The sequence below is a fragment of the Parasteatoda tepidariorum genome, chromosome X1, assembly GCF_043381705.1.
Source record: "Parasteatoda tepidariorum isolate YZ-2023 chromosome X1, CAS_Ptep_4.0, whole genome shotgun sequence".
In the NCBI taxonomy this organism is placed as follows: Eukaryota; Metazoa; Arthropoda; class Arachnida; order Araneae; family Theridiidae; genus Parasteatoda; species Parasteatoda tepidariorum.
The window spans coordinates 77,575,474-77,601,395 of record NC_092214.1 but is presented as its reverse complement, the minus strand read 5'-3'; the positions used below and the strand labels follow the sequence as shown (position 1 = coordinate 77,601,395).

The 25,922-nt window shown below is 27.0% G+C and overlaps 1 protein-coding gene across 2 annotated transcripts in view; it reads left to right on the top strand.

The window, feature by feature from the left end:
• LOC107445260 (chloride channel protein 3) overlaps positions 1-25,922 on the top strand; it is an 83,513-nt gene that overhangs the window by 15,224 nt on the left and 42,367 nt on the right. The window contains exons 3-8 of one of the 2 annotated variants that reach the window (XM_021144637.3): positions 9,009-9,095; positions 11,486-11,686; positions 15,589-15,734; positions 19,287-19,448; positions 20,365-20,473; positions 21,295-21,392. In XM_021144637.3, coding sequence (XP_021000296.1) covers positions 9,009-9,095; positions 11,486-11,686; positions 15,589-15,734; positions 19,287-19,448; positions 20,365-20,473; positions 21,295-21,392 — 803 coding nt within the window. The remainder of the gene's footprint in view (positions 1-9,008; positions 9,096-11,485; positions 11,687-15,588; positions 15,735-19,286; positions 19,449-20,364; positions 20,474-21,294; positions 21,393-25,922) is intronic. The other variant, XM_021144638.3, reaches the window with a different exon arrangement.

The following is a 25,922-nucleotide window of genomic DNA, read 5'->3' as shown; positions in this document are numbered from 1 at the left end:
CGAACGCCACTTTTTGTGCGTAAAACTGGTCTGTCAAAAGCGTGTTGCTTTTCTAAAAACCCCCGGGAAAAGTTAAATGTCCTTATCCCCTATATTAGTCCCTGGAACTAGATAATCGCTGTTGCCATTCATAATTTACAATTGCGCTTACGCATGTATTTCAGTACTTTTCTTTTGAAGCAATGTAGTTTCGACACAATTTCGATGAATGTTTCAGATCGTTATCTTGCTGAGAAACAAATCCTTGACCAACGATTCTCTGTGTACGTGGAAAAGCGTAACGCTGCAATCTTCTGTGATAATATTTTTTATCTATATTTCCCTATATTCTTACAAGATCTCCAACTTTATCACTGGTAAAACATCCCCATACTGTGACTGAACCTCCACCACGCTTAAAAGTTTGTAGTAAATATTGATTTGTCATATGTTCACCTGCTAAACGACGAACATACTGCCTCCTTTTTCTTCGAAACAACTCAAATTTTGATGCATCAGTAAAAAAGCGTTTGACCACTGTCTAAAGACCAATTAACATGTTTTTTAACTCATTGCAGTTGTTCAACAATGTTTTGTTTTTTCAAAATAGGTTTTCTAGCAGCTGCACAACCTTTTAAACCATAGTCATGAAGTCAATGTTGTACAGTAGTTACTGACACAGTTTTCTGCCTAGTAGCATTCAATTTCTCGCAGATTTCTGGTGTTGTTCGAGACCACTTCTGCTCACTTTAAAAGCCGATAAACTTATCCTCACGTTAGGACATTATTCTAGGTCTCCCTGATTGTTGGTGGTTCTTATTTTGGTCAGTTTCTTTCTCCCTTTGCAAAGTTCTGACTACAGTGGTCTGTAAAACACTAGTATTTAAGGGCAATTTGTCTACTTAAATATCTTTCTCCATGAAGTGCAATAATAACTGCATGTGTTTCGACACTTATATCTGGCATTTGACCCATATTTCTGTAATAAATTCCATAAAAAATGTTAACTTTTGTTTTTAATATGTCCAAGTTATTCTAGCAAATTAAGGCTATTATATTAATATTTTAAGTGTGTTATGTACATGAAATTAACTTATAATGAACCTTACAAAAGAAGATGAAAAGTAAATTGCTTATGAACTAAAAATTAATGAAATTTTTTAAATAAATTAAAATGTTTTTAGAACGAGTATTTACATGCGCTTCCATTCATTTTGTAATCAACTACAGAATAGATTCAAAATGAAAAAATAATGGACAGTTTTAAATGGAAATAGTTTTTTGTGAAGTTAGTTGATGTTCATGTTTGATAAATTACATATTTAAGCCAGAAATATATAATTATTTTTGAAAGTTTTGAAAAATATACAAGTGAGTCTAAACTTTTGACCGGTGCTGTAAATGTATGCAGGATGATCAATAGATTGTAATTGGTCAATGACACCAAATCTTGATGTTTCAATGGCCGAGACTTTATCAAAATCTTTGCTCTTACTATGTTTTTCTGAAATTTATTGCCATATAAAGATAGGCTTCTGTAGAGGTAGAGTTTGTGCTATGACATGTGTCTTGCTTATGTGTTATATCATGCTTATCAATTTTCATCTGTAATATTATTGATGTGTCACAGTCTTCATTCCAAGTTTATTTGTAGGAACTTACTGTATATTTTAATCTGCATACATAATTCACAATTAGTAAAAAACTCAACATGTTTTGTCTGTAACAAATTAATTTCCTTGTTTTCTTAATTATTAAAAGTCACAATCTTTAAAACTAGAATGTTTTCAAAAGCGTCATAAACTCCTGAATATATATAAAAATATTTTGTAATAAATTTTTTTTTATAATTCATGTGCAATTTTAACAATTGCAGGTGTTTGGACCGTGTCAGTCAGTTTTTATTTTTTTTAAAAATTTCACATTAATGGAGGTAAGAAAAGTTTCACAACGAGTGCAGAAGACCCTAGGAGTTATCCCTAAAAAAAAATATTAAACGTATTTGATGATTTTACTTAAGTTATATGCATTCAAAGTCTGCAAATTTTATGTCCATAAGGGTGGGGTTGTACTAAAGTTGTCTCTCTCTGTATATATAATTTTTTATTCTCTGTATTTTTTATTGCTTGAAATAATATGAAGAATTCTTATTTTAGTGTTTTTTATTAAATTTTTCCTTAAAATGTTCTTGACATTTTGTTAAAAAGGAATATATAAATTTCTCATTTATAAAAGTTGGAATTTACAATTTTCATAATTTAATTAAATTTCTTAATTCAATTCTCCACAATCAAGAAATTTATATGTTCCTACATCCGCTTTTTCCTTGCTAAAATTTCTGGAAAAATACTTTTCTTGTAGTAATCAGCCCTATACTATTTAAAATGTGTATTACTTACTCATGGAATTTTTTTGGATTTCAATTATCATTTTTCATGAAACTTTTGCCTAATTTATTTGCTTCTTGCATAGTGTGATGAATTTTGTGTTTGAGAAAGAAAGTTTTAAATTTTTGCTGTAGTGCTGCTAAAAGAAACAGACTTTTCATGCTCACAAACAGGGCTTTGATGCTCCAAAATAAGAACTTTTGTCCTCCGAACTGTTGCAAAACAAGTTTTGAGCACTTGTTACTCAGTTTATCAGTTGATGTTACTATTTCCCTTTCCCTGTATGCTGTCGTCAGTAAAAAGTAGTATTTTAAGTATATCTGTTAATGCAGGTTTTGTGCAATACATATAAGATTTGTAAATTTTTAAATTGAAATCTTTTTACGATACTCAATCGAGGTGTAAAAAATTTTATATTTTCTATGATTTCATTTTATTTAGTTAGCTTACTAAGATTAAAATTTTTTATGAATAATTTTGAAATTTTTATAAATAATCCTTTTGCTTTTATAGTTTTCTATGACTACAAACAACATGATATTATGATGAAATCATCATAAATCTCACGCTTTACAAAAGCCTCAAGTTCAAAATGCACTTGTTGAATAACATATTAAATATATTGGAGTTCAAGAAACTATAAAGAAATGACCAAAAGACGATTATTTAGGGCTGAAAAATTCTTGATTATTGCCCAAAAAACGATGGGGAAATCACGTGGAGTTAAGAAAAAAAAAAAAAACTGTTTCAATAGAACAATTTTTAAAATGTTAACAAATGTTGTATGAAGAACTTTTTGGCAACTAAAGCCATAAGAGAATGTAGAAAAATGCAGACATATTTATTGCAATAATAAATGTTTATTTTAAATAAGGTTTCAATGATTCCAATATCTTCCATTAAAAGTAATTTAAATAAGAAAAATTTCAGAAATGATCCCATATTTTTAGCACTACATGTTTTTGTGCTGCTGACTTTAATTACTAAAATACCATTTGTCAGTGTCAAAATATGTTAGGAGGTCCATTTATAGAAATTCTGAGTAAATCTTTAAGCTAAATTTGAATTTGGTGGTCTTGAAGGTTTGTTAAAGTTGCATCCTGATATTTTTCCCAGATTTTGAAAATTCTGAGAAAAAAATGTGTGTAATAGTTAGATTTAAAACCCACCATTTTACAAGACAAAATCTTCAGTTGCCAATGGTGAGCTGGAGCGTGGAAATTTCCCACTATGGCGTAAATCCTGTAGAAAGTATTATTTTAAACTGCCATTTCTAATAGCCTTAAGAATAGTCCTAAGAAATAATAAGATTAACCCTTTTGCGACGGGAAGCGCAAAGGCGCGCTTATCGCTGAGGCCGGCAGTCTCTCTCGCGAGTGTCTGTCCAGGGCTGGAGGGTTTTTTGCTGTTAAGCCTAATCCTTGAAATTACGGAAATATCAACGCATTGTTTAATAATGCTCTGTAGAGTATTTAAGTAGCATATACTGTATATATATTTCTATGGATACTTTATTTACTTAAGTTATTTCTTGTCTAAATATATATTTTACACATTTTATTTTCATTATGTACTTACCATTTAATAACGTTTAACATTATATATCTGAAAACTAAATATATGACTTAAAATTCTTTTTTCGTATGAAAAATTTGAAAATACAAACATTCCACTAAAAACTGGACCGCAAATCAAAATTCTCAATGCTGTAGTGAAAAAAAAACCCTGCTTACTGTAAACAAATACCGAGTGCGAATTGAAAGAGCCGTCATAAAGCATGCCATTGGGAAACATTCCTATCTCCTTCATTCCTTCCCCCTAAAAACCACATGTATGTGAGTCATACTACTATCATTTTGTGTAGAAGGTCAAATCTGTATGTATCTGAAACCATATGGACATACAACGCCATCTTCTGGCAAAAATTTTATTTTTTGAAACGTTCCAGGACACTGGCACTAATGGGTGAAAATGGCTGAACGAGAAAACGCTCTTGCACGCTGGCAAGCCGGGATGTGAGCGCGTTTTTTGCTGGCACGTACAGGTGACAGTCGGCGCGAAAGGGTTAATAGTCCTTAGGACGTTTTTATTTTCTTTTTAAAGCAAAATTCTTTCAAATGTCGAAATTCATTTCCCAATCATTTAATTTCTATTTAATGCTAGATAAGTAATCAAACTATTAAGATTGAAAATTGATGATGAATTAAAAACAAGTCTGCAAGAATTGTAACTCTAAATACTAACATGCATGCAGAGCATACACTGATATTTTAATTGCTGACACTTCAAAAATAAGACTAGGTTTATTTAAACAAATTTAAAACCCTTTTTTTTAATAATTTAAAATTAGATTAAAATATTGAATTTTTTTATATAGTATTGTTCTTATGAGTTTAACTAAACTAAAAAGACATCATACTTTGATGATGTTAATGTATTAAATTAATATTTAGTTTTTATAATGTTTTATTAAAAGTCTTAAAAGTGGCTTATTTTTAGTATGAAAAGTAAAGGTGGAACCTTTAAATTATTTTTAATAATTTTATTTTTTAATTGAAGTTGCTAATAGAATATCAGGTTAATGTTATGGTCATAATTGGATTATAAAATTATTGTTTTTTTTATTCATATTTATCTTCAATTTTAGAAGCTTCTTTTTTGCTCCATTTTTTTTTTTGTAGGATTTGGTAAGAAATTAAGAAGCTAATTTGTTATGCGCATGTACCAATTGTTTAACTTCTTTTTTCTTTTCGACCACTTTTAGCGCATTTTTGTCACTTGTTGGCTTTTTATATTATATATATATATANTAAAACAGGTCTTAGGCCGGGAAGGAGGGTACAAAATTTATTTATTAATTATTAGACTGAGCAGTCATGAGAAAGTGTAAAAAGTGAACACAAAAAGTTGCGCTCCTAGGTTGTATGTTAGGGAAAATCTTGCAAAGTAAAATCCTTAAAATGTTTTCATTTAGGGAAAGAGGAAAATCTTAGTAGTTGCTATTGGTTCATGAAATAGATCGAGCATTTCCCACAGAGAGCAAAGGGAATTATGTCCTGCTTTTAATTAAATGCATACTTGAGCCAAAAATAGATTTAAGAACAGGATGTGGCTTTTAAAAGTGTGAGAAAGTACTTCGATTAGAATAACTAATTAGGATGAAGTTTTGTAACAAAGAATCTAACACAAAAAGATTAATAGAAGCTTTTTATGTTACATATATATATATATATATGTAATACAAAAATTAAATACTTTTGTATTAATAAAAGCATTAAAACTTCATTCCTTTTCATAAAATATCTTTAGTGAAGGATAAGGGTAGAAATTCTATTTTGGGACTTCAAGGCTAAAAACATGCCAATGAATAATAATTAGATTTATACTTCAAAAGAGAAGTTATTTTAAGATCTTTCACTTCCATATAAGGAAAGATTAAACAATTTGCTATGAGCAATAAATAAATTGATGAGGCGTAAGAATACAGAAAAAGGCAATAATGACTGGCCGCTTTACAACTTGTAATCATCCTATAAAATGCAGGACCGAATGTTTTTGCGTGGCTTTTCTGTTGTTTATCATGCTAAAATAAAATCCGTCAGCTTAGACGGGATATGGGTCTCCCCTCATCTCCGTCTGGAGAGGGGTTAAACTGCTATTTCACCATCGTTTAGTAAAATAAAAAAGATTATGCACAACATGGACTCATTAATCATGCTGCTTTTACGTTATTAACTAGAAAATATTGGCGTGGATACACCGAATATTTCATATATATTATTTGGACTAGTGATTTATAGTTAAGTATTTTTTTTTACTAATAATTGAATGAGGCCAAAACCAAGTTTTTAAAATTAATAGTTTAGAAGTAATAAGAGTTTTAGATATAAAAATTTTGATTTATGCACATCTGACATTGCTGTTTAGACAAATGTTATATTGCTACCTATGTATTTTTTCTGCTGAATTAATCGAGACCAATCCAACACGACGAGCTAATAGTTTTGAAATTATAAGGGTTTTTTAGAATAAAAAGAATAATTGTACAAAAATGTGGAAAATCTCATAATCTCCAAATTTGAACATTATTGCCAAATGTCTGCATTATTTTTTTCTCTGCAACAGGATTTCATTTACCAGATAAATTTGTCATTAACTGTTGTCAATCAGCATTAAACTTTATGGAAGCTGATAAATGTTTTGATCCAGAATAAATGACAAACTAAAATACTGAAATTTTGATGACTACTGTGTATTTAAATATATTTCAGGATTGAATAATCTGTCTTTAAATCTCAAGTATGCTGCATATACAGAATATATTAAAAACTGTTTTAACCTGGATTTTTCTGAAATTCTTTGGTAATCTCAGAAAGATTTCCAGATTTTATAAGTGAAGCAAGGCAAGTGCTCTCTTAGCTCTCTAATTTGGTGAACGGTGAAAGACTTAAGTCCTGTTACTGCTAAATTTTTATGAAACAAAGACAAAGTTTGAAGAAATGGTTATCTTTTGTATAACTTCACTTTCTTTTATAATCACTGTGATGTTGAGTATTAATAAAAGATAACTTCTTTAGAATCTGTACTGCCTCTATTGAACAATTTTATTTAAACAAGAAGGATATTTATCTTGTTTTTTTTTCCTTTCTTTTTAATTTTCACTCCTTTCCTAGTTTGTCCCTAACCTGTAAAGGTATTTTTAAGACATTTCCATATCATTGTCCCACAATTTAAAATTTTTTTCATACGATTTATGGAACTCTACTTGTAACTTTTAAATTATTAATATCCATTAGTTTTGATATCATTATTTCATATGACTGAGAGGTCTGTTCCATTTGATCTTTCCTAGCCCTGCTACTTAAGGATTTGTTTGATGTCCTTTAACTATGCTACATTAGGTTTTTGACCAGAGTTCAATACATTACTGAGATATTTCATTCCAATAATACTTGGCAGTTGTGGGAAATGATTGGAGTATAATGAAGGTATGGAAACACCATACTGAATTATTCAACCTTATCTAAAATGTTCTCCTTTTTTGAAATTTTTGTACCAACTTTTCATTTTTGCAGATAAAAAAATTACAAATATTTTGTTTTTGTTATATTTGTAGCAAAAATGTTTAATTTAAGAAAATTTGTGGATTATTTAAAATCTTTGATAAAGTAAAGAAATAAAAAAAAATTTTTCTCCTAGAGAATTTACTCTAGGGAAGAACAAGTTTTCCAAATGTGAAATCATTTTCTCTTCCCTCTAAAAAAAATTATACCAATCATTGATTTCAGTAAGTAAAATTGAAGCTTATATTAATTTGTATGAGATACAGAATAATCTGAATGTTTATTTTAGCTTATTTGTTTCATTTTAATTTTGCTCTTCTTTCTTTGAGTTCCATCTATCCTGTATTAAAGAAGTAGCAGTCTTTAAAAATGATTCACTTTCAGAAAAAAAGAACTGTTGTTTACTCAAAGCATGCAAAATAAATCAACTAAAATGAATCTATAAATAAAATAATAATAATTTATAAAAAGAAAAACCTCAGAAATTAATAATGAAAAAAAAAAAGAATTTATTTAATGGTGTTCTGATTTTTGCTTATTTAAACAGGACTAATGAAAATAAAGTGGAATGAATGTAAAGTTTAATGTTGCAAGTGGTCAACAAGAGCTATGGATATTAATGTGTAATACAATTATGAATACACCTTACTAAAAAAAATGTTTTACTTCATTGTCAATCAAATTTCCTTAAAGTACTGATGGTATGAATTAAAAAATTTTTTTTGCTTTTCTCTTGTGTTTTCTTCAAACGAATTTTCGTTTTTTAAAATTTATTTTTATTATATTGTCATGGCTATTATTCTACCTATAGTTATTATTAAAATTTTTTTTATCAACAATTCTTATTCCTATATTAATTTATCTTTATTAATTTGTTTTATAAGCTGGTTTTCTGATGAACTTTTATTTATCTACATTTTTAATATGGTGGAATGTTTATTTCGGAAAATATAGAAATCCTAAATTTTTGGCATTCAGCTATCTGGAATACCTTGATTCCCTCAGATTGCTCAGAGTCAAGCATTTTCAATGTGTGACCTTGTTATAACGCCTATAATTATTAGAGTAAAGCTTTATCACTCTTTATGGCATTCTTTTGCTCTCAGGGAGTCATCCATTGTTGCTGATAATAACTATTTAACTTTTTCTTTACTTAAAAGGATTTTAAATTTTCTACAAGTTATTAATGTTTGTGTAATGTTTAATTTATAAGCTTCAGTTAAATTTTTCTTAGTTAATTATTTTGCAAGTTTTTTGCTAAACTTCTGTTTTGTTTCAGAAGAAGAATATTTTTTACAAGCCATTATAATTATTATGCAATTTTATTCAAAACAATCTCAAAATGATGTATGCTAAAAAATTAAGTCCGTACTTTGTAAATAAAATGCTTCCATATCCCTATATTTAGTTGTTGAGATTTTAAAAATTTCGTGGAAATTGTAGACTACCTTATGTTCTTTTTTTTTGTGTGCATGTATGTTTGGTTGTCTCTCTTTCTTTAAAATCTCCCCCCCCTTTTTTTTTCTTTATGCATGAATTTTTGTATTAGTTCTTCTCATTTATTTCCATATACCTGTAGGTGTACCTGGTCAACAGAAATATTTTCCTCTGACAGACCTCCCAGATTCTTGTAGTGATTCTGATAATGAATGTTCAATTAATCAAGGTAAATGATTTCGCTTTTGTAAAGACCTAAAGACAGGTCAAAGAATTGAAGGCAAAAAATCAGTATTCTTGGTCGGTTAAAAAATATTAATCTATAATTTTTTGTGCCTAAAAATAATGAAGCTGGAGGCGTATAAAGTTGGACAACCTTTTTTGAAATGTTTTCTTTTTAAAAAACCTGTCATTTGTTAATTTACTCCTATTGACTAAGGTGGGTAAGTGAGCACTTGCATTATTTTTGAATAACAGGAATGCAATGCTTCTATATTAAATTTTGTGTAAAGCTTGGTGATGTTATTTTTTTTATTTATTATTATTTTTTTTTGTATTGATAAAAATTAGAGGCTATGAAAAAAGGAATCACACCTACACTATTTAACTGGTATTCAAAGAGGAAACAGTGTGCATCCCAAAAAATATAATTGGTTTATCTGCTACAAATCTGGTTGCTTTTCAATAGAGAGTGTTATGCAATATCCAGAAATGGTATTACCATTGTTAAACATTGCAAATAAGACAAACATCAGTTTTAGATTTTTGTCTGTTCCATTTTTACAGTCTTCCCATATTTGATATTATTCTTCCATAATGCAGTGTTTCTTAACTAAACACAGTGCTCTTTCATTTTGTTTGGGTTCCTTTAGTGTAGTAGGCTTTTTTGTGTGTTGATTAAGCAATTTTTTATTGGCAGAATAGTTTTATGGGCCATATCAACACGGCTGATAAATAACATTAGGGAAATCGAAATAAAATGAAACTAAAAGCATTAAAATAAAACTGCCCAAAATTGTTTTGGACAACTGTAACAGAAAGTTGCAAGATATGTCTAACATCTTAGGAATATCAAAAGGTAGTGCATTTTATGCAAACCAAAACATTTTCTAGAGCTTCTATTGCTCGAAGTGTAGCAAAACCCAAATCTTTCCTTTTGCTGTCAGTGTAACAAAAACATCTGCATGTTGATGATTCAGAGTTCTATTTAGAACTGTTAGAACGGTTTAGAATTGTTAACATCAAACAATTTGTTGTTATAACAAACAAATTGTTTGTTATAAACAAAACAATTTGTTTTGGTATTTGACAAAAGATTGGTCATGGATGCTCCACTACATTAAAATATCCACTCAGTAGCCAGCTTAGTGGAGAGCAAAGGTTGAAAGTCAATATTGTATTTGCCATTTTTCTTCATGTATTTAATGAATTACCAATAATCTGTTACAGTTAATATTCTTATTGCTTATGACACTATTAACTCAGCACATCAAATAATTTAAAATCTTAAATCTAGATGAGCTTATGGAAAATTAGAAATCATTGGTGAAAAAATTCCCATCCTCAAATTAAAACCAAGTAGCAAAACTTAAAATATTTGACTTAAAGAAAAATTTAGCAATGAAAGTAAGTGCAACAGGCATTGTTTAAAAGACATTGACTCATAATTATACACTATCAGGTATACTCAAATGAAAACATGCTTTAATTAAAACAACTGGTTCATTCAATTAAAACATACTTTATAATTTTAGATTATGAGACTACTTATATTCTTACATGTAATTGAATTACATTACTTAAGAGTATACTACTAATACATAAACTTGCATCCCAAAATATAAATTTCCCAAGTCATGCCCCTTCCTTGTCAGATGAAGCATCATTAGAAGATTATAAAATATTAATAACTGAACACTTTTCTTAATTCTAAACAACTTCATGTATTTTGCATTTATTTATAAGAAGGTTTCTTAAAATGTGCAACTGTTTCTATTACTGTTCTTCTACTGTTTTATGTGTCTATTGTTTTATATTTTATATTGTTTTATATGTCTAGACATATAAAACAATAAAATAAAAATAAATTTTAAAAATTGTTGAATATGCAATATTTGATAAAGTTGTTAAAGTTTCACATTAAAAAAGGGACTGAAGTGAACTTATCATGTTTTATTTGGAACTCGGGCGGATGATTTTCCTCATTAGAGATCTAGAAAATTATAACAGATTTCAGGATCTGTAATAATTCATCTTCAGGGCATTCATTTTTTTCTACTACTATCTGTGACTTAATTTTCAAAGTCATTGACCTCTTTTACCATAAAAAAATATGATAAAAATAACTAGTTAGACCTAATTTCTTTTGAATAATATAAGAGAAACAAAAGATTAACTTTTGATTTATTTTGCATAAGAGAACTTGTAATATCATTTGGTATTGTTGGTTTACAACGGGTACTGGTGACAAAGTAGTTTCAGATGATCTGTATGTATGGTAATAATTAAAAAGATTCATTGCATCATTTTATTGTAGGTCAGTATAATAGTTTATACATGCAATTATATGTATGCATACTAAATATGAATATTCTATTTACATATGTATTTTTACTTCAGGAGATACTGAAGAGTTACCTCCTGGGATTGGTCAATATGATGATTTTCATACCATTGACTGGCAACGAGATATTGCAAGAGATAGAATGCGACATCGGCATATTGTAAAGAAAAGGGGAGATTCAATTTGTGATTTAATGCGTGGTTTTCATGATGCTTGGTCTGGTTGGCTATGTGTTCTTTTGGCTGGTTTAGCAGCTGGTAGGTTTTTATTAAAAGTTCCTTTTTAACCTTCTAAGTGTTTTGACTCTCACAATTCGCAATTGTTATGGAATTTTTCCTGCTCTGCAATACTTTTTAATTGAATAATTTGGCTAAAACCTGATTTTATGATGCAGAAAAGCCAGAAACATTAAGTTCGAAATAACCTGATGCTGACACTTAAAGAGTTAAAAAAATTCTTTTAGTTTCTATTGCATTATCTTATTTGATAAAAACCATGTGGACAAAAGCTGCCAAAATAACCTGAAGCTGACACTTAAAGAGCTAAAAAAATTCTTTTAGTTTCTATTGCATTATCTTATTTGATCAAGACCATGTGGACAAAAGCTACCTAGAATTTTTTTTTTTAGAAATTTCTAAAACGATATGCTGAAATGGTGCAATTTTTCATATTTTTCAGTAATAGTTAAGTTTCTAGTTTAAGGGATCAGTAAAAAAAAAAACTAATTTCTGAAATGTCTTGATGGCAATCAATATGTAAACTATTGTACATATGTTTATTTTTCATATGCTATACTTATATTTCCTGAAATAAAAATCAGAACTAGGGATGTACTGGGTACAGTGTTTGATAGTTTTTTTTCCTATAACAGAAATATTGGTTGGTTTCACCAACCTTAAGTTATAATTAAGACTATTCCTATATAGAATTTTCCTTAGCTGAACATGAAACAACACAAAACATATATGTTAGGATAGTCTTTATACAAATACAGTACAGAACCCGTTATCTGGAAATCAGAAAACCGGAAAACCAAAAAACCGGAACAAAATTCAAATTGGCGGATGCTGCCCTATTAAAGATACTAGAATCTACTTTCTTTGAATTTAAAACCAACAAGGATGGGAATCCTCCGCTTTTCCGTTAATTTCCACTTTTTATGATTTTTTATTTATTTTTATCCAATTTTCACTCTTAATATGATAAAAAAATCAGATATCACAGAAACAAAATCCTGTGTTTTGTGATTCCAGCGGCATTTCACTAAAGCCTGAAAAAGTGTTTTTTTTTTCCATCTTGATTTGCATAGAAATATTACTACCATTAAAAGAATTTCACACTTGGAGCACATTGTAAAGTGATTATTCAAAAGTGTGTTGCGAAATTCTTGGATTATAATAGTATATCAGAAAAAAATCAAAAATTTAAAAAATTCTATGAAAATTCCAAGCAATAACTGTTGAAAATGCGATTGACAAAGTTACATGGACAGTAAAATGTTTACAAATTGATTGCACCAAAAAATGATTATTCAAATGCATATTTCAAAATTTTCAATTCAAAACAATATAGCATAAAAAAAGTGAGGTTTCATAAATCTTATGAAATTCCGTGGCAATAATGAAAATGCAATCGATAAAAGCACATGGGTTTACGTGTGAATCTTTAATAATCAAGTGCTTAAAAAAGTGATTCCTGAAATTTGTAATATTACTTCCTGTTTATTTTTTTTCCAACTTGTAACATTTTTAATTTACTTTTAAAATTTGAGGCTTGTTTTTTTTTGTTATTTTTATCTGATTATCTGCGCTAATTTGTTTTGTCAAATGAAAGGAAAAAAAGAGGAGAAACATGTGTTTTTATCTGTGGAAGAAAAAGTTTAAATTATTATTTGCTCATTTATATATATATATATATATATATATATATATATATATATATATATATATATATATATATATATATATATATATATATATATATATATATATATATATATATATATATATATATATATATATATATATATATATATATATATATATATATATATATATATATATATATATATATATATATATATATATATATATATATATATATATATATATATATATATATATATATATATATATATATATATATATATATATATATATATATATATATATATATATATATATATATATATATATATATATATATATATATATATATATATATATATATATATATATATATATATATATATATATATATATATATATATATATATATATATATATATATATATATATATATATATATATATATATATATATATATATATATATATATATATATATATATATATATATATATATATATATATATATATATATATATATATATATATATATATATATATATATATATATATATATATATATATATATATATATATATATATATATATATATATATATANGCGAATTTGTCATTATCCTGGCTGTCATTTTCCTGGCTTATGAATGCCAGGACATTGAAGTGTTACCAGAAATTCTTTTTAACTGCTAATACTGTAAAGAGGGAAAGCAAATATTAACCTAATACCAAGTTTATGTATGATTGTAATATGCTTGGATGTAATCAAAGTTATTTATTTATTTAATGATTGATTATTATACACAATTTTATTCTGTACATATCAGCCTCAAATTTTTTTTCTTTTCTTTCTACAGTGGATAAAAAGAATTAATTTAAGCAATTTATGGTTCATCTAACATAAAGGCTTAAGTTGAGTTACTTACTATTAACTTAAAATGACTGTTTCTTAAACTTCTAAGGTAATATGTCATTTTCCTGGCATTCAAAATTTGGTGAATTTCTATTTTTTTTTCCTCGAGCAAATGTCAATAAATTACACTGCTCTCTATAAGATATTAATAAGTGTAGCTAAAGTAGTATACAAAAAAAATTTTAGATTATTTTGAAGACTTTAAATTTGAAGAAATTGTTCGGTCCGAATTGTCATGTTTCATGAGAATCACCCATATATATATATTATCATACTCACCTATATGAAAATATTGTATGAAATTGTGGTTAATTATTGACAATTTGTTAGTTTTTATTGAATAATACAACATTGTTTTTTTCTCTTAAAAACTTTCAAAATGAATGATATTAAATGTGACTATCAAATCCATTTTCTGGACTTGCCCAATTCCTAATTATTCTTCCAAAATATCAAAATTTGATCCTTTATTTTTAGTTCATAAATGTTTTTTGGTATTTACTATTTGTGTTAACTATTCGTTTGGAGATTGCTGGTACAACAGTTGCACCCTATATCTTTTTTTTGCTTGTTTCTCAACATACGTTTTCTCACTGTCTCTCAGTATGTCTTTCAACATGCTTCTCATAGATCAAATACTTTTATAATATATACATAAAAGACTTAGGGCACTTAACCTTAGTAGCAGAAAATACTTCTTAAAAAAACCCGAAAAGAAAATATAAAATTCATATTTCCATTCCTATATATTCTTTTGATTGTAACAGGCATAATATATCTTTAAAAAGATAGAAAGAAAAGTTAGAGAAACTTATCTTAGGTTGTTGAATAATTATGTCATTTAACTACCTTTGAAAACTATCGGAACAAGGAATGGTGATGGTCTATTTTTAGAGACATTGTAACCTCGCCTTAAATTTACTTGCATTAATTTGTTTTATGTTGATATTTTTGCAGGAAAGCAATGCAATGATCCATAAGCATTTCATTAAAAAATTACATGCTTGTATTTATTTAAAGTGATACTCATTAGTATTTGCATTAAATTTAAAATTGAAAACTTTTTGAAGAAATTTAATATTTTTCATTTAGTTATATTCAAGCTAAAAGTATATAAATACTAATAGAAATTTAAATAATTACAGAGATTTTTTTGAATAAAAAATCATGACTTTTTTTCCTTTTTTTTTTAAAAAAAAATAAAATATTTTGTTTGTATTATGGTTTAAAACTGCCAATTCTGGCAATATTTAAAATTCTGATATTACCTAGCAATATTCAGACGGTGTACCTTAGTATATTTAATTTATCAATCCATTTTTGCTGATGCTACATCTCATACTTTTATCGCCACATTCTTTTTAAAGTTTTGTCTATTTATAGGTGTTGTATCTGGTATAATAGACATAGGTGCTGGGTGGATGAAAGATCTTAAAGAAGGCATATGTCCTGAAGCATTTTGGTTGAATCGTGAGCAATGTTGTTGGTCTAGCAATGACACCTTCTATGAAGGAGATAAATGTGCACAGGTGAACTTTAAATTAATGATGTACTAATTTTCTAGATACTAAAAAATTTAAATTCACTGTTGAAACAAGTTATGCAAATAATATGTAATAAGTTGAAATTTCACATAGATTTATATCTTGCTTTACTAATAGTATTCCTTAGTTGAATGTAGAAACAAGACTATATGGTTTAATCTCAAATTATTGAATATTCATGTAATATAGTTGAGTTTTGTTGACCAGAGGCATGGCTAGTGATGTTGATTTATTATCAAGCCTTTTCCATTGTCCTGTGTGCACCAGTGCTAAAAAAGTCGTAACATTTTTACTTGCCCAGCTCCACATGTTGGCTTACTGGATCAGTGGTTGGAAAAACTACATTATTTTTGTAGTTTATTACAACTACTTTTTTTAAATGTAGTGACTACTAACTACTTTCGAACTGTAGTTACTACTTTAAGGAGACTAACTTTGCAGTACAAATTAATTTATACCTATGTTCAAAATGGTATTGAATGGAAAATTGGCTTATATTAAACCTGAATTATCAAGAAATATTTATTTACGTTTGCATGAGTCAGTTTGTTGTTCTAAAACATTCTTTAGTTTGTTAATTTAACTTTCTCAACTTTTTATGCTTTTTTCGGCAGCAAATATTTATATTAAGAAATGAATGGAAATAACGAGTAACACATCAAAAATATGTTCCTTTCCTTTGAAATAACATCTATATTACATGTGTATACATTTGTATGTAAAAGTGTGACCAAAGTGAAAAATTTTCTATTATTCGTGATGTATTCTTAAGTTTTAGTTACACGTGATTCTAAATAAGCAATTCTTGTTAACACTCAGCCATAGCATGAAAGGTATTTTCATTGCCTCCATTAACAGACCTGCACAAAGATTTGTACGCATCAAATTCAAAAATTTTGCTGAGTTAGAACCTTGTTTCTATACTAAACTAACGTTAAAAGTAGATTCCTGGAATCGCTAGAAACTACTGTTCTTTTGTAATTGCACTACTCGCTACAGTACTTTTGTAAAAAAGTAGCACACTGCAAACTGAGAAAAATTTGTGTCTTTAATTAGTTTCACTACTTGTAGTGCGCTACTTCTGATCACTGTACGAGATACATGCCCTAATTTCACATGCCTAACATCTTTTTTTAATACATATTAATGAAAATGTATGAATATTTCTGTTATTAATCTGAAGGTTCCTTCTCATCAATGCTTATTCATATTAAATTTTTTAACTATCATATTTCATTAATGATTGGAAATAGATATAAATTTATAAAAATGATGTCTCTCCTGAGATATTGATATTTAAATTTATTAATTTTTTTTTTATACTCAACAATTGAGGTAAACTTTATTTATTAAAATAAGTATGAGTAGAAGTATAAAAAAAATTTGTTAACATTGTTTCATCAATTCTTAGTTATATAATTAAATTTACTAATATTTCGGCCTTAACTAATTTAATTTTTTTTTCTTTCCCTTCAATACTTGTGATCTGCCTTATCAGGCATCTTGTTAATTTTCACTGAAATTTGAGAGAGTGCTTGATTTGAATTTTTGCATGCCCCAGGCATGTCGGGCAATAAATATTTGATCCCTGGTATGCATCAAACTTGACAAAGTTTGTGACTATGCAGTTTTTTCTACACACTAATGCACACTGAGATTGAAAATTTAGTCATGGAAGTACAATCAGTAATAAGGTTTTTGCTTCTAAAAGATCTGAAATCACTTGAAACTTATTGGCTACATTTTTTAAGTAACAAAGGCAACATAATGATTCAAGAAAGAATGAAACTAGTTGTGGGTGTGAAATTTATAAATTATTTTAAATGTATGGAAACTATAAACTAAATAAGTATAAATTGACCCTCTTATTCAGATCTTTATTTGAAACTGGTGCCTCTCCATTCTCATTGGAATCTGTTAGCATTTTTATTGGGTATATTACACTATATTAGTTCCTGGTGATTTATCGTTGACCCTGACTATCATATATCTTTATCTCAACTGATATTGCAATGGCGAAACAAACATTATCCTCATCAATTTTCTGCCAAACTCTTGACTGCTAACCCCATTGTTGATCAACAAACATTCAAACACTGTCACTGTATAATATTTGACCAAGTTAAGCTCAATCAGCTGAAAAAAGGCTATCTAATAACATTTTTTGTAGATCAAAAGGTATCAATCGTTACAGAAATGATCATGAGGTATAAGTTATCACAGTTATTTGGCAACTTAATACCAAAACAATTTACAAATGGAAAGAAGACTAGTTTCCATAGATGTAATGTAAAAAGGTTCCCCAAGGAAGGGTAGGCCCCTAAGTATAAAGGAAAAGCTACATGTAGGGACACAGTAATAGAGGATACCCACATGTTCCCCAATCAATGTCAGAGTTGGGGAGGAGCAGGAATGTTTTCTCTTTTTAGTTATAATTGGTCTGTTACTGCATTTTTGCACTATTTATTAACAGTTCTTTGCTACTCTTTTAGACATTTATTTGAAAATTCCCATGTTGATTGTATTTGCCAGCTCATTTTGGAATTGAACAAATAAATAAAATAGCAGTTGGCTGAAAGCAACGCAGCCAACCAATAATAGGTTCAGGTGACATATTATACCTGACCATCGGATTACTTCTTATGCCTATCTGCCTATCCGCTGAATCTTAGTACATATGATGCTCTACTAATTCTGAGTATGTTGTTCTCCCCGTAAGTTATTTTTTTTGTATGGCATATTGTACCAAGTAGTTATGTGTTCAGAGAGCTTGGTATATATGATAAATGGCCTGAAAAATCTTAATTGGTTATTATTTTCAATTGATAAAATGGATGCGTACATTATTATGAATGTATACATTTTGGTATTAAATTGTTAGATATGTCAAATAATCTGAGTTAATTTTATTATTCATATGCGTGTTTTTTTTTAAAACTTATTATGAAATGTTTATTTTATTTTTTTCTTACTTTTAATGATGGACAAAAGAGATGAATTTGCAAATAATTCTAAAAAATAAATTTTTTTATTGTAATAAAATAAAAATAAACAGATACATTATTAAGATTGTGTTTTATTTGTGCTTATTTAAAGTTTAAAATAAACTCATTATTGTATAATTACTGATAACTTGTGGAAAAAATAATAAAATAAAAAAAAATAATAAGTTAAACATTATTATTTTTTTTTTTTCAAGATATGCTTTTTTCAATTTTGTAATTTTGTTACTATTATTTTTTTTAATTTTTATCAAACTCTTATTTTTCTTCGAAATTATTTTTTATGGACATCTGTTATAAATTGTTTTTCTTTCATTTCAATTTACTTATATTTTTAATAAGTTTTTTTTTAAAGTACTGCACTTTTCTTGAAAATTTGTTATATGCCAAACTAAATATTTTGATACTGTGTATTCAAAATTTTTGCTTATTTAAAATTTGCAAATACTATCTATGCATTTTGAATATTCAAGCCTTTTCTATAATGTGAAATATATGCATTCAATTAAAAACCTTGAAATATATTTTCTTGCAGTGGCATACTTGGCCAGAAGAATTTGGTTACTACAGTATTAATTTTGGTTCAACAGCTATTGAGTTTATCATGTATATTTTATGGAGCCTTTTATTTGCTGCGCTTGCTGTTTTACTTGTCAGAACTTTTGCTCCGTATGCATGTGGATCCGGAATACCTGAGGTTCGTATCTTTTTTATTTATTTATCAGAAAACTCAAGTTAAGTGGTGCTAGTAGTGAAAAGTTTTATAAATTGATTTAAATTAAATAATCTTTTTAGTGTCATTAATTTTCTTGATTATTTCTTTAATAATCCTACAATTTTTATCCTTAATATCTGTTTTTTTTAAAGATTAGTTTATGAAATTAAGATGCAAGCTATAAAATATTGAAAAAATGCTATAGATTTAAAATTTTTTGTGCTAACTAAAGTAAGTTATAATAATTTATTCTCTCCAAGTTATACTTGCATTCAACAAAAATTAGTTATTAAATGAAATACATATGAATTAATAACATTAAAGTTATTAATGTTTAAGTTAGCCTTTTTTTTAAACTCTTTCCTACTCTTAATTTTTTTTAAACATTTGTTTCATCAAGGATATCAGAACAAAAAAATATGATATGCTTGTTGAGAAATCCATTGTAGAAATCGTTTTTCCTTTACCCTTCTTTATTATATGGTTGCAACTATTATTTGGATAAAAAATAGTTATGCTTCAAAATCTTGTATTGGCATTGCTGATTAAAATTATTTAGAAAAGCACACATAGAATGTCATTTTAGACTGTATTAACTATTGCAGTCCACATTTTTATGTAATTCAATACCCTATGCTGTAATTTTTCTAATTTGCATAACATGGACAATTTTCTTAATATAGATTGCAATTACACTTAATTATTTTAAAAATATTGTGAAATATACTTAAAGATAATTTCAAAATTTAAATGCTTTACATTTTTAAGTTTTCTCCAACTTCTGTTCATAAAATATAAAAGCATAATTTCTGATTATAGTTTTGAGAATGCCTTAGTTAAACAAAAAGCTTGTAGAAATCCTGTACACACTTTTTTAATCGGATTTCTTCTTTTGCAGATAAAAACAATATTAAGTGGGTTTATTATCCGAGGATATCTTGGTAAATGGACTCTTACAATTAAGTCGATAGGCATGATGCTTGCTGTAGCTGCTGGACTCAGCTTAGGTTTGCTTTTGAATTTGTAATTTATGTGCATAAAATAATATGTATGATAGTTATTGGAGTGGTTATTTGGAATGCTCTGACTACTGATTTTTGCCAATTAATGAATATTTGGTCTGCTGAATATTCCGTGTGTTGAATACTAATTATTATGCATTTTGGCATTAATATTGATTAAAAATTATATTTTTGAGTAAAAAATTGTTTAAAATACTTATTAAGGTAATAAGTTAATTAAATCAAAAAGATCTTCACCTTGCAATAAAAATCTTCAGCAATTGAGTACTTAGTTATTCTGTTTTGCTAAATATTTAGTCACACAGTCTAAATTATATATGAAAGTTTATGCATCCTAATCAACAAATGATTGCAAACATATTTTCCCTAGTTTTTCTTTTTAATAGTCACTTAGAGTCTCCTTATTGTCATCAATATACATTTTTTAAAGTTTAAAATAAGAAAGATATAAAATAGTTAATCTGTTTGCAGGTATTTAGTACATTTAAGAATTTTCTTTCTTTACATGTGAAACTTAGAAAGCTTTTGTGTCTATGTAATTTCATTTAGTCCTCCTCAAAAATTGTGCCCTTGTGACACCCATGGACTGAAATGTGTATATTGTATAATATAATAGTGTATGACCATAAATTGTTTGTACTAATTATTGGTATGAAAACTTTAAATTTTTTTTAAATTAAATTTTAAAATTTTTTAAGTAACTCTTTTATAAAATATTTTAGTTCTTTTAATGCTTACTAAGCTTAAAAACAAGTTATTTGGAAAATTAGAATTGTGCTATAAAATATTATTTAAATTATTTCTAGGCAAAGAAGGTCCTTTGGTTCATGTGGCTTGCTGTATTGGAAATATATTTTCCTACCTTTTCACAAAGTATGGAAAAAATGAAGCTAAAAAAAGAGAGGTAACTTTTAAAAAAAAAATTTCTCTTAAAACCAAAAAGACAAAAGGAAGATATTTTAATTGCTTTAATTTAGGGATATAATCGTTATGGGATTAAATAGTCAAGTATCCAATATTAATATAAAATTTGGACTGAATATATATGGTATTTGAAACTCAGAGTAATTTAAGGAAGTCACGAGGAAACAAATATTTTTTTTAATGCTGTACAACATTTTTAATATGAAGTCAAAGGGTAGCAAAATTCTTTTTTATAGTTACCGAAATTCACAGCAAGCAATTAAAAGTAAAAGGCATTCTCAATGATTTCAAAAAAATCTCTAAAGGAAAGGTATCAAAGAATTTAAATGATGTCTGTAGAGAAATATTTTATGAGTTTTTTAAAGTTAATCAGTATTTTTTTGCAATGAAGTACATTTCTAACATAACCCTTCAAACACAATAGCCCATAATTTCCCAGATACAAGTATCATGTTAGTGTATATGCTGTAATATTCTTGAGGAAACTGAGTACTACTACTGTGATATGAAACTTAAAAATATATTTACCCCTTTTAATGGGACTCTAGAAAAATAATTTTTTTGAAAATTTGTTTTTGTTAGCAGACAGTATCTTTAATATAAAGTTAACAGAGGGTATTCTTTTTTTTCTTCTTTTCTCAACATCAGTTTAGTTTAATTTAATTTTCAAAATGAATTTTTGGCTTGTCATTCTTTATGCATTTTCTATCACTCTTTTTTTTGTCGATAAAATATTTTCCAAGTAAATAAAGGCCATTTAGTTTCTGATTTTTACAAAACAAAAAATAACTATAATGAAGCATTGAGAGACTTCCATTTTTCTATTGCTGTTTATTTTCTACACTTTCTGTTATATTTTGTATCTTTTTATGCTTTTTTTAAGTATTGCATTGCCTTATATCGCATCATAGTTTCCTAATGTCTATATTTTTCTGCTTTTTATGTTGTTTTCACACCTATACTTATGGCGAAGCTAATGTGTATGACAGTTGGTTTATGCATTTTCCTAGTCATTTTTGTCAAATACTACTTTTTGCAACTGAATCTAAAGATTTTTTTAAAAAAATTATGTGTATTTTATGTTGAATTTAGTACTTTACTTTATTGGATTATAACTTTTTTACTAAATAATAGTAAAATATAAATATGTTCACTAATTATATTTATTCAAATTCACTGTAAGCTGTAATCTATATGGATTTTGGATATGGATAAGAAATATAATTCTAGGTAGCTTTAGAATATAAGTTACAAATATATAGCTATCCATTGTAAAAAGAATAAAAATGTAGCAATATGTTTCAGTAGTTCTTTAATCTGAGAAGTATGAAAAATGAAATATGCAGGATATATATATATATAATGCATAAACAATAACTATAACAATCATCCTTTTATCTTCTGCTGATCATAATCAGTAAAATAAAAGTTTAAACTATTTAAATTGGTAAAAATAAATAATGCATATTTTTAACCTAAGTATCAAATTGTGATGAAATTTTCTCTAGTTTTCATATATATATATATATACACAGTAGAGCGCCGATTATCCGAACTGCTCTGGACCGAACATGGTTCGGATAATGAAAAGTTTAGATAGTTGGAAAGTTGTTTAAAATCTAGTTTAAATAATTATTATTTATGCACTGACTTCCCTTCATACTTTTTCTAGGCTTAGGACTGGTAGTACAGTATAGGACCCAAAATCCGGGACTCACAGGACCGACAAAATTCCGTATTTCGGAATTTGCCGAATTTCGAATCTCTTCCGGAAATTCCAATATTGCGCCCATATATTACGATAATTCTATTATGCTGTTAATTTCAGAAAAACCAATAAATTTAGCTAAGTTTCGATTGTAGATTATGATGGGGTGAATTTAAAACTGTCCCATCTTAAGAAATTTCATCAATTAAAATAATAATCTATATAATGTAATCAAGAAGAAATAATCCGAAGAAAGAAATAATGCAAGCTGAAATAATCCTAAGAAGAAATAATCATTTCTTCTTGGTGCGAGATCATTGTTCTTGGTAAAAGAATACAAAATATTTAATTTTTAACTGACAAAACATTCTTTGAAAGAAAACAGCAGAAAATCCAAAAGGAAGAATAAATATAGCAATAAAGAAAATGATGGAAATAAAACTAAAATTATGACCAACGAAGCCGGCGTCTTCAGGGGATACCGGCCTTCGGAAGCCATAAAACAAAACCTTTTCTTTTGAGAGAGAGGCAAAATTAAATGCAAAAAGTAACTCTCTCAGTACCCCGAAGGTTTTGTATAAGTCCAGGAAAAAATACATGAAATACATAAAACCAATTCAGAAAAGAAATTCAAGCAAAAACTTGAGAAAATAAAAACTCACACCAGCCAAACAGTGATTTCACAAACAAACTAAATGCAAAGGAAACACTTAAAACAAAAGAATCTATTAAAATGCACAGATTGAAAAAAAGAAGTGAAGGAGAAGATAACGTAAGAAATTAACATAATGCTTAACTAGGGCTGCTCAGTTCAGACTTGAATTGCGCCCTGTTATAAGAAATAAAAATCTAGTATTCTTCAATCATTTTCTTAATCAAAAATTTAACATTACAAAAGTTAAAAGGAAAAACATCATTACTCAAATTATTCAAAAAAATTATTCACAGCCTTCTGAAACCTTTCAACGTTATTGCAAATATTTTTAATCCTAACCAATTGTGAAAAAACTAAATTTTTAAAAATGTTATTACACAGATTAGTATGAAAGTTGAAGAAAAAAATAACTTTAAATTTAAAAGCTTTCCTGTTATCAAAAACACCAATTTTGATTATTTTATCAACAATATCAATTTTAAAATCTAAATATTCAACATTTAAGCAATTCTCATTGGTTTTCTTTAAAACCAAATCTTTAGCATAATAACTATTAACAAAATTAAAATTATCACAATTAAACAAAATCAAATCATCAATATATGTGAAAACTTTAAATTCATTATACTCAAGAAATTTAGCTTCAAAAAAATGCAAAAAAATATTAGCAAAAGCACCACAAAAGGAATTACCTTGGGGAATTCCAATAATTTCTTTATAAAAATCTAAACCATTAAAAAGAACATTCTCAAAAAGATTAAACCTACATAAATCCAACCAATAAGACTTATCAATTTTCTCATTAAATAAATTTTGCAACAAATTTCAATAATCTGTTCATGTGGTATACTTCTATACAAATTTTCAAAATGAAAAGTATTAATGCTAGAAATATTTATTATTAATATAATCCAAAACTTCAACATTACTATCTATAACAATATTTTTCTTTTTTTTAATTTTACGTAAAATAATTTTTAGCAATTAAAAAACTTTTTACTAATATCAGAATTGTAACAATTAGTACCACATGCAATAAACCTAAATTTAACCAGGCTTTTATGAAATTTAACAATAGGATATAAATATGGAAATGTAATCCTATTTAACCTAAATTTTAATTTTTTACTAAATGCAATAATTCTTTTTTCAAAAACTTTCTTATCTTCTTTTAATTTTCAATAAGTATTATTTGCGTTATATTCTCCAATAATCAATTTTTAAAAAAAATATTTACACATAATACAAAAATTACATGAAGCTTTATCAACAATAGTAAAAATAAATTTATCTTTAAGAATTTTAATACAGTAGAGAACCAATTATCCGGGATGCTCGGGACCATCGCTATCCCGGATGTCTGAATTTCCCGGTTTTCTGGATCGACCAAAAAGTGTTGTTAATCTATGTTTTATCGAACCCAAATTACAAGGAAAAAGTGTAATGCATAAAGTAAGAGAAAAAAGAAAGGTACTCCTAACTTTAAAAAGAAAAAAAAATGGTAGAAATATAACATTTAAAAGAACAAAAAAATTTGCAAGTTTAGACAAGAAAATCAAGTTTAAAAAATACAAAATTCTCATATTTATTTTTTAAAAATAATTACAATTCCTAAATTAAATAATATAAACAAAACCAATGATTAAATAACGCAATATATTTCATACCTAATTATACGGGGGGAAACGATAAAATAAAAGGAAAACTTATTAATCTAAATAAAAACACTTGAAAATTATCGAACCGAAACGATAGTTAAAAAAGGCACTAGCATAAATATTAAAACCCGGAACAAGGCAAGATCAACGGAATTTTAAAAAAAAACCTAATGATAAAATTTATGAATAAAAAGAATTAATTTATTGAGTGCGAAATTTATCAAGAAAAGAAAAAAAAATCAAACGTAGTGGAATCAGAAAAACAAAACTGCAATCTGCTTCATAAAATAATCCTATGTTAAAATTAATAAACAATTCTCCTTTTTTTTGTTGATAAAAACATGATTTTTAATTACAGCAGATGTGATTCCACATCAATAAAAACTTGCAAGTGATACCGCACTTCCAAAGAATGAGAATTTATTCAAAAGAAAAAGATTTTATTTTTATTAATCGATGCCAAATAGATAAATATATTTTTCTCTTTTA